Source organism: Cucurbita maxima, unplaced genomic scaffold (genome assembly GCF_002738345.1).
Source record: "Cucurbita maxima cultivar Rimu unplaced genomic scaffold, Cmax_1.0 Cma_Scf00273, whole genome shotgun sequence".
NCBI lineage: Eukaryota > Viridiplantae > Streptophyta > Magnoliopsida > Cucurbitales > Cucurbitaceae > Cucurbita > Cucurbita maxima.
Window position 1 is genome coordinate 47,195 of NW_019272289.1, and position 10,550 is coordinate 57,744.

At 46.2% G+C, this 10,550-nt stretch overlaps 1 protein-coding gene across 1 annotated transcript; it reads right to left on the reverse strand.

Annotated features, from left to right (window-relative positions):
• Positions 1-6,725: 6,725 nt before the first annotated feature.
• Positions 6,726-10,252, reverse strand: LOC111474215. Its single transcript, XM_023119408.1, has 4 exons — positions 8,850-10,252; positions 8,290-8,669; positions 7,734-8,245; positions 6,726-7,628 (listed from the first exon to the last, which is right to left on the reverse strand). Exons 1-4 carry the CDS (start codon positions 10,250-10,252, stop codon positions 6,726-6,728), a joined length of 3,198 nt encoding a protein of 1,065 aa, XP_022975176.1.
• Positions 10,253-10,550: the final 298 nt, after the last annotated feature.

Here is a 10,550-nt window from a genome sequence, read left to right on the forward strand (position 1 = left end):
ATCTTTTTCTTATATATAATTTGAATATATGAAGTTGTTATCTAAGTATTGATTTTGGGACATGAACAATTGGGCCACACTCTGTCATTGGCCCAAGAAAAACTTAGTTTATGGTTGGATCATAAATAAATTGTTTATTAGAGAACCGGTGGTACTTAAGGTGAAAGATGTAATAGTAAAATGGACTTTTGACCCAGTTGTAATTACGAACAACTCGTGAAGGATCAATTTACTTGTAATGGTTATATCAATGGACATAACTTATCCTACGTAAGAGTGCAACTCTAGATCTATAGTGGAGTGACCTATAGTTAATGAATGAAAGTTGATTAATTAAAGAGTTTGATTAATTAATTTTATATCATTGGAGCTTGTAATTTGTAGGTCCATAAGGTCCCATTGCTAGCTAATAACGCTAAAAGGTTCAATTTATTTGAAAGAAAATTTGAAGGGTTCACATTGATATTTAATATATTAAATATGTTAAATATAAAGGAGAAAATAAATTTAATTTGAAATGTTAAATTAATATTTAATATATTAGATATATTAAATAAATAGATAAAATATATTTAATTTGAAGTGTTTAAATTAATATTTAATATATTAGATATGTTAAATATAAATGGAGAAAATATATTAATTTTAAAGGTTCAAATTAATACTTAATATATTAGATATATTAAAAAATATATTATTTATTGTATCAATTAATGTATTTTTGATACCTTAAATAAAAATATATTTGAAATTTGAATGAGATTCAATTACCTCAATAATCACACAAAACAATCTAAAATTAACATATCACATTACAATATATCGTATTATAAACATGTCATATCGTAAACACTTCGTGGTCAAATCGTTTCCTAACTCATCATAGTTTTAACGTTTTTATACCTATCACAGTCATATCGTTACATGAACGTACCTTAGTCATATCATCACAGGAACGTATCCTAACGTTATCGTTCTACCAATCTATCACAAACATATTCCTTTCTACCTCTATCCTAACCATATTCTTTCATCTCAGTATGTCAATCCTTACTATGTCTGGACCTGGTAAGTTTCCCCGTGTTGAGTCAAATTAAGCCGCAGGCTCCACTCCTGGTGGTGCCCTTTCGCCAATTCCTTTAAGTTTCAGCCTTGCGACCATACTCCCCCCAGAACCCTAAGACTTTGATTTCTCATAAGGTGCTGGCGGAGTCCTTAAAGCAACATCCGCCAATCCCTGGTCGGCATCGTTTATGGTTGAGACTAGGACGGTATCTGATCGTCTTCGAGCCCCCAACTTTCGTTCTTGATTAATGAAAACATCCTTGGCAAATGCTTTCGTAGTTGTTCGTCTTTCATAAATTCCAAGAATTTCACCTCTGACTATGAAATACGAATTCTCCCAACTGTCCCTGTTAATCATTACTCCGATCCCGAAGGCCAACAAAATAGGATTAAAATTCTATGATGTTATCCCATGCTAATGTATACAGAGCGTAGGCTTACTTTGAGCACTCTAATTTCTTCAAAGTAACAGCGTCGGAGGCACGACCTGGCCAGTTAAGGCCAGGAGCGCATCGCCGACAGAAGGGACGAGCCAATCGGTGCTCACCATAGGTGGACCGATCGACCCAACCCAAGGTCCAACTAGAGTTTTTTAACTGCAACAACTTAAATATATGCTATTGGAGCTGGAATTACCGCGACTGCTGGCACCAGGCTTGCCCTCCAATTGATCCTCGTTAAGGGATTTAGATTGTACTCATTCCAATTACCAGACTCGAAGAGCCTGGTATTGTTATTTATTGTCACTACCTCCCCGTGTCAGGATTGGGTAATTTGCGCGCCTGTGCCTTCCTTGGATGTGGTAGCCGTTTCTCAGGCTCCCTCTCCGGAATCAAACCATAATTCTCCATCACACGTCACCACCATAATAGGCCACTATCCTACCATCGAAAGTTGATAGGGAAGAAATTTGAATGATGCGTTGCCGGCACGATGGCCGTGCGATCCGTCGAGTTATCATGAATGAATCATCAGAGCAACGGGCAGAGCCCGCGTCGACCTTTTATCTAATAAATGCATCCCTTCCAGAAGTCGGGGTTTGTTGCACGTATTAGCTCTAGAATTACTACGGTTATCCGAGTAGCGAATACCATCAAACAAACTATAACTGATTTAATGAGTCATTCGAAGTTTCACAGTATGAATTAGTTCATACTTACATATGCATGGCTTAATCTTTGAGACAAGCATATGTCTACTAGCAGGATCAACCAGGTAGCATTCTAACACAACGTTGCAAACCACATGCCACCACATTTCACCATCTCCCCCACCAAATGGAGTGTGAGAGAGGCAATATTGGTGGCAATGCAAGAGCAAGCGTCATTCTTTCATGCTTCGTTTAGCAATACATAGGCAACATTATTCGAGGGGTTTCCCAAGCACATCATGCCACCAAATGCACGACATCCGAGAGTGCAAGCAACCGAGACACATTTCGCAACAAGCCATTCAAAGGTTGAAGCGATATGTGCAAAGCGGGCTTTCAAGTTCATCATGCACCCAACAAGAGTGCTGATAGAAAGGGACTAACAAGACTCGATGCTACCGGTGCATGAGGTAATCTGTGCAAGAACCAATGGATTACGGTCACTCAAAATACTTTGGGACACACCAATGAGGAGGAGATGTCGCCTACAGTTTGATGCCCGAGCATCAAGCCTATAGACCCAAGCAACCAAATCAGCACTCATGCGCCGTACGCTAAAACAATCTTGGACATTCACTTTTCACGGGAATTGGGTTTGATGATATTTTTATAGTCAGGCTTTATACACGTTCTTACTTTCCACGGATGTTCGGTGTGATTAATTGTTATAGGGGCTAACCTTCAAGGCTTTATACGTGTACTCATGCTTCATAGGCATTGGGTGTGATGTTTTTTTTATGGAGGTAAAATTCAACACTTTTGATATGCTGTTGGTAGGACATGTATCGCACATAGCATAGGATGGGGCTTGGCGTGTGCGAGGGGAGTGCGGGGTGAGCGCACGGGGGCATGCGGGGGTGTGCGGGGTGACCCAAGCAACCAAATCGCCACTCATGCGCCGAACGTTAAAACAATCTTGGACAACGATCGACTATTCACATCCACCGCAAGCGGGGGTTCAAAATCATCATTCGAAGCCAAGCCCAAAGCGTCGTGCGCGGTCAGGCCATCAACCATCCTAGAGACAGCCCAAGTTAGAAGGCAACATCGCAACATTCAGTGCAAAGCGAGGCTCACGTCGCACGCCCAAAGGCACTTGACACCGCCTCACCATGCATGTTCTGCCAACACGCCACCTTCAAAACATAGGGCTGCCCCAAGGATGGCCTGACGGTGTCACCACAACGTCACACGCTCAACGAGGTTCATGTTGGACGCCCGAAGGCACCCAACTCCACCCACCTTGCACGCTTTGCCGTCGTACCGACCATCCACCATCCTCAAGTCAGCCCAAGTTAGAAGGCCACATTCCATGCTCAACAAGTCTCATGTCGCACGCCCAAAGTCATTTGACATCGCCCCACCGAGCATGTTCTGCCACCACGCAGCCTTCAAAACATAGGGCTGCCCCAAGGAAGGGAGGCATACCACAACAACGTCCCACACTCAACGAGGTTCATGTCGCATGCCCGAAGGCACCCAGCTCCACCCCACCTTGCATGTTTCATCATCGTACGAGCAGCCATCCACAGTCCTCACACTAGAGATTCCCAGTTAGAAGGCAACATTGCAACGTTCCGTGCTCAACGAGGCTCATGTCGCACGCCCAAAGGCACCCAATTCCAACCAGCCGAACATGTTCTGGCACCACACGCCTTCAAAACATAGGGCTGGCCCAAGGCTGGCCGAGCGTCACCACAACGTCACACACTCAACGAGGTTCATGCCGCACGCCCAAAGGCACCCGTCTCCACCCCACCTTGCGTGTTTCATCATCGTACCAGCCATCAACCATCCTCAAGCCAGCCCAAGTTAGAAGGCAACATCGCATTATTCCAATCTCAACAAGGCTCATGTTGCACGCCCAAAGGCGCACTCGACAACTACCTCACCCTGCAAGTTTCGCCACCGCACCACCGCCGTCAACCGCCCTCGTCCGCCAACCACCACCCCCACACCCCAAACATATGCCCATGTGCGGCACATAGTGCTTGGGGCGTGGGGGTGGCGGAAGATATAGGGGGCGCCCCTGTGCCCAGCCGATGCAGACTAGTCACCCCCCTATATAGTACATTTTTAGGCATTTTTGGTCTGCCAGGCCTAGATACGATTTTTCTGAGCCGTCATATGGTTGAATATCTCGAGTTTTAGAATGTTTTTTTCCAGGCACTCGATTGATTCATGAATCGAACATTCTAATGGATCTATAAATCAAGTTTCATAATTTTTCAACCAACCAATTTTTTTTAATGAATTTTTAAATATTAAATAATACGAAATTAGAAAAAATAGCTAGAGTTGTCAAAAAATTCTGAAATTTTGTGGAAATCATGTTTTCATGTTTCTTAGCTCCCAGAAAAAAAATTACAACAAACCGACCACTCCACACGTACTTTCACAATTATTGGGTGAGGGATGGGGTGTAGGAGCGGGAGCGCGCACAGCAGAACGCGGGAGGGGCCGGGATGGGGCGCGCGGGAGAATGCTGGCGGAGGGAAAGCGCGCGCGGAAACACGCGGGCGGGGCGGGGCGGGGAGGGGCACGCGCGCTGGAGAACAAGGGCGGGGTGGGGCTTGAGAGAGCTCGCGCGGGGGCAAGCGAGCGGGGCGCACACGAGTGGGGCTGGCCAGAGAGCGGGAACGTTTTGACACTGCCCCACCGTGCGCATTCCGCCACCGCACCATCTCCGTCAACCACCCTCGACCTCCGACCACCACCTCGACGACCCAAGCATATGCCCATGTGCGGCGCATAGTGCTTGGGGCGTGGGGGTGGCGGAGGATATGGGGGTACCCCCGTTCCCAGTGACACAATCACACTTTTAAAGGCAGCGGACTAGCGATTGTGCGGCACTCACTTTCCAACGACAAGTGAGCTAAGCCAATTTGTTCTTGCGTCGCCTACGGCCAAGCGACGTATGATCGAGCCTCTAGCCTCGATTTTGAAAGAAGGTTTTAGAAAACGAGGGTAGAGAGAGATTTTAGAAAGAGACGTTATATAAGCAAGCAAGAGAGAGATAACAACGGCTTAGCATATATAACCTTGGGTAGGGAGAAGTTGACAACTAGTCATATCCCCCTATAGTACATTCTGAGGCATTTCATGTCTGGCAGGCCTAGACATGATATTTTTGAGGCGTCATATGCCCTAGAACTACAAAAGTAAAAACACTAGAATGAAAAGACATGACAAAGGTTTGGCTTGCCATGGGCATGCGGCCATGGGCAACACGCCCTGGACGAGCATGACCGTGACATCCTCCCCCACTTAATTGGTTGACGACCTTGTCAACTGACTACTTTCAAACCTTGCAATGTGGGTGGCGGCGGAGTTCAGATCTTCGGCGCGTTCCCAGGTTGTTTCCTCTGTAGGGAGATTCTTTCATTTGACAAGGAATTCACGAATCGTCCGTACAGGTCTTCCTATCTTCCTAATCCTGTCAGCGAGGATCTCCTCTACTTCTTTTGTTTCTTTTTGCCTCAGATCGATGCTTGGTCTTGTGATTGCATTTCGTTGGTCGTCGTTTGGGTCAGGGTGGTATGGCTTCAAGTTGCTCACATGAATTACTGGGTGGATTTTCATCCATGCGGGTAGTGCAACTCGGTAGGAGGTAGTCCCGATCTTTTTAAGGACTTCAACCGGGCCTTCATATTTTTGAACTAGTCTCTGGTCCTTTCGGCTGTGAAATCTGATCTGTTCTGGTTTCAGCTTGATGAGGACTTAATCTCCTGCTCGGAATTGAAGGGGGCGACGTTTCTTGTCTGCCCACTTTTTCATATGCTTGGAAGCCTTCTCTAAATATGTCCGGGCTATATCTGTTGTCTGCTTCCATTCTCTTGTGAAGTTGTGAGCTTGAGGGTTTTTCCCTGCATAAGGATGATCAATAATATGGGGTAAGGCCGGTTGTCGTCCACTTACAATTTCAAAGGGACTCTTTCCCGTAGACGAGCTGGTGTGACAATTGAAGCAAAATTGGGCGACATCTAACAGTTGTATCCAGTTCTTCTGGCGAGCGTCGACGAAGTGACGTAAGTATTCTTCGAGCAAGCAATTGAACCGTTCTGTCTGACCATTGGTTTGGGGGTGGTAACTCGAGGAGATGTTTAAGATTGTTCCCAAGAAGGCGAATAACTCGGTCCAGAATGTCCCAATGAATCTGCCATCCCGATCACTGATGATGCTCGACGAAATGCCCCATAACTTTACAATGTATTTGAAAAATAGTTGAGCTGTGAGTTCGGCCGAGCATAATTTGGGAGTGGGGATGAACGTCACATATTTTAAGAATCGTTCTACGATAACCAAGATAGCGTCATATTCCCCGACTTTTGGGAGGTGGTGTTATGAAGTCCAGAGATACACTTTCCCAGGGTCTTGTCGGCACAGGTAGAGGTTCCAAGAGTCTTGAGACTTTGGCTTTCTCGACTTTGTCCTGTTGACAGATGAGGCACGTCTTGATGTATTGCATGATGTCGTCTCGCATGTTTGGCCAGAAGTACTCCTTTTTTTATTAGAGCGTATGTTCTTTGCCACCCAGGGTGTCAGCCCATAAGGTATCATGACATTCCTGAATGAGCTTCTTCCTCAGTTCTCCCGTTCTTTGGACATTCAATCTGTTTCCTTTTGTTATCAGAAGGTCTCCCTCAACCCAAAACTGTCGTGTTTTCCTAGCTTTAGCTAGTTCGACGACGGCTTTGGCCGATAGGTCTTTATGTAAATGTTCCTTGATGATGTCACGCATCGATCCATCGATCTTACTGGAGTGAATATGGGCTAACATGCACAGGGCCGCATGTTCGCCCTTCCGACTCAGTGCGTCGGCTGCTTGATTACTCTTTCCTGCTTTGTGTTTGAACTTGAAGTCGAATTTAGCCAACGACTCCTGCCACCGGGCTTGTTTTGCCGTCAATTTTGGTTGATCAAAGAAGTGGCAAATGACACTATTATCCGTCTTCACTACGAACTGTGATCCCAAGAGATACTGTCTCCAAACTCGAAGGCAATGGACTACTGTCAGCATTTTTTTTTCGGAGACAATGTATCTACGTTCGGCGTCATTGAGCTTTCGACTTTCGAAAGCAATGGGGTGGCCTTCCTGAATAAGGACCCCACCTAGGGCAAAGTCAGAAGCGTCTGTTTCTATTTCAAATGGCTTTGTAACATCTACCAATCCGAGGACAGGACCCCACATCATGGTTGTTTTCAGATCTTCAAAGGCCATTTGACAATCATTTGACCACAACCAAGGGTGGTCTTTCTTCAACAGCTCTTTCAATGGGGCGGCTCGTCGTGAAAACCCTTCGACGAACCGCCTATAGTAGTTGGCTAATCCTAAGAAGGACCGCAAATCGGATACGGAAGTAGGAACCTTCCATTCTTGGATAGCTTTTATCTTATCGCTATCCATACTAATCTGTCCACATTTGACGACATGTCCAAGGAAGTTGATGCATGTTTGTGCGAATGCACATTTCTCTTTCTTGACATACAGTTGGTTTTGTCGTAGCTTGTCGAACACCAGCTTCAAGTGCACTTTGTGTTCCTCTAGGGTTGTGCTGTAAACCACTATGTCGTCGAGGTATACTATGACAAACTGATCCAAGTATTCGTAGAAAACTTGGTTCATCAACGTGCAGAAAGTAGCTGGAGCATTTGTCAAGCTAAAGGGCATTACTAGGAATTCGAAGGCCCCATATCTTGTTACGCACGTCGTCTGGGGCTCGTCCCCTTCGGCAATACGTACTTGGTAATACCCTGATAGTAAGTCCAACTTCGTGAAGTACTTGGCCCCGTGAAGTTGGTCGAACAAGTCGGATATTATCGGCAGTGGAAATTTGTTGCGTACCGTCACCTTGTTTAAGGCTCTATAGTCTATGCACAGATGCAACGTCCCATCCTTCTTCTTCTGGAATAGTACGGGGGCTTCGTAGGGTGCTTTTTCCGGGCGGATGAATCCCGCCTTCAGCAACTCATCAAGTTGTTTCCTTAATTCGGCTAGCTCGGGCAGAGCCATTCGGTATGCGTTCTTCGCTGGCAGTTTACCCCGGGAATGAGTTCGATTTCGTGATCAATACCTCGACGAGGTGGTAATGTTTGGGGTAAGCTCTCTGACATTATGTCAGCATAGCTGTTTAGTACCTCATTGATTTCATTTGGGACAGTTTCTTCGGTGGTTGCTACTTCCATCAGTGGTATGGCCATAAATGTATGTTCCTCTCGTGCGAGTCCCCTTTTCAATTGTATGATCGAGATCATTCGAAGATTACCCGGTTGCTTGATGCTTGCAGGTATTACTGTGGGGTTGCGGTCGGTGACCACTAAGCATTTTGCCAGCGGCATTGGGATAACTTTGTGTTCTAGGAGGAACTCCATCCCAAGTACCACGTCAAAGTCGTCCATGCGAGCTACGACAAGATCTAGCTCTCCTGTCCAATCCCCTATTTTGAAGGGGACTCTTTTGAAAACTCCCACAATAGGCAAGGCCTCAGAGTTGACAGCTTTCATTTTTCCCGGGTCCCTTCCTATAGTGAGTCCTAATCTTCGGGCTTCTTGATCAGCGATAAAGTTGTGGGTCGCTCCTGAATCTATCAGAGTGCTCCTATTCGGTTGGAAATTTATTGTCGCATCTACGAACATGAGTCCTTTCTCTACTATCTCCTTCGGTTCGACCTTCCGTTGGAGAGCTGACAAGAATTTAAGTGCGCCCATTCGGGGATTGTCTTGATCTTCCTTCTTGTCAAGCATAGTCTCAACCTTTGCGTCATTGCTCTCTTGAATGGACACTTGGAGCGCAGTGAGAGAGGCCCGATGAGGACAGTAAGATACCTTGTGGGGACCTTTACAGAGCATGCATTGTAACGGCGTCGTCGGGTGGTTCCTTTGATGGTAAGGTCCTCGAGATGTCCCTGCTTGGTTATTCTGTGGAGGTCTATCCGTCCATCCGCTTGGTCTGTCGTTACCTCCGTTCGGCCTGTTGGGGCTTCCATTTCGATGACTTGGTGGTTTGTATGGCTTGCCACCAGTGTTTGGGGCTGGTGTTATTCTCCTTTGGGATCCCGCTTCGTTCCCATAGTCTAGGAGTCTCTCGGCACAGGCCATTGCGGCGGCTAGGGTTTGGACCTTGTTCTCGTGTAGCTTTGTTTTGGCCCACGGTTGCAACCCATTTATAAAGAAGAACACCTTGTCCTTCTCTGATGTGCCCCTGATATCGAGCATCAGGGTTGAGAACTGTCTGACATAGTCTCGTATGCTTCCAGTGTGTTTCAGGGCTACTAGCTTTTCCATTGCTAAATGTCCTGCGTTTTCGGGGAGGAACTGGTCCCTCAACTCTTTCTTAAGGTCCTCCCACGAGTCAATGGTGCACAATCCATCCTCGATGTCTTGCACCTTCGTACGCCACCACAGTTTGGCGTCGTCTGTGAGATACATCGAAGCTACGGTCACCTTCTTGTCGTCAGTACAAGCCGTTGTGGCTTTGAAGTACTGTTCGACATCAAAGATGAAGTTTTCTAACTCTTTGGCGTCCCGATTCCCTTTAAAGGCTCTAGGTTCTGGGAATCTTAGTTTGTTGGACCCTGTATTTGTTTGTCCAGCCGTGACGTTCTCCACGGCTTTCATGGTCACTTCAATTCGAGTGCCCATGGAGGCCATCCTTTCTTGGATGTCATCGATTGTTGTTCTGAACTCATCAGCTAGTCCATTGAACAAGCTCATCATTGTATTTTGTAGCACGTCGAACTCTTCGCCACGTCCCTCCTTGTGAGCGACAGAGCTATCCGGACTACCAGACGGTTTTGGGCTGCTCGTAGGAGCAACTCTTTCTTCGAGCGAGGTCACTTGAAACATCAATTCTGCGATTGGCAACCCATCCAGGCGGTTGCCCATTGCGTCGATTTCTACGACTTTCTCACTCAATTCGGTCACCCGTGCTTCGAGGAAGTGGAGGGTGTCAGGGACTTCTTTGAGGAACAACATTTTCTCCTCTATTAGCGTAAGCCGGTCGGCTTGTGCTTTGGGTGTCGACTTTGTCGCCGACATGGTTTCGGTCTTTACTGTGTCACGGAGCTAATAAGGCTCTGATACCACTTGACACAATCGCACTTTTAAAGGCAGCGGACTAGCGATTGTGCGTCACTCACTTTCCAACGACAAGTGAGCTAAGCCAATTTGTTCTTGCGTCGCCTACGGCCAAGCGACGTATGATCGAGCCTTTAGCCTCGGTTTTGAAAGAAGGTTTTAGAAAACGAGGGTAGAGAGAGATTTTAGAAAGAGAGATTTTTGAAAGAGACGTTATATAAGCAAGCAAGAGAGAGATAACAACGGCTTAGCATATATA

What these genes read in the sequence shown, in the direction of transcription:
- LOC111474215 (XM_023119408.1), bottom strand. Translation starts at nt 10,252, where the DNA reads ATGTCGGCGACAAAGTCGACACCCAAAGCACAAGCCGACCGGCTTACG. An exon ending in ATAGTAGAGAAAGGACTCAT is followed by an intron (nt 8,670 to 8,849) that starts GTTCGTAGATGC and finishes AGTTTTCAAAAG; the next exon opens with AGTCCCCTTCAAAATAGGGG. An exon ending in ACAAAGTGCACTTGAAGCTG is followed by an intron (nt 7,629 to 7,733) that starts GTGTTCGACAAG and finishes AAATGTGGACAG; the next exon opens with ATTAGTATGGATAGCGATAA.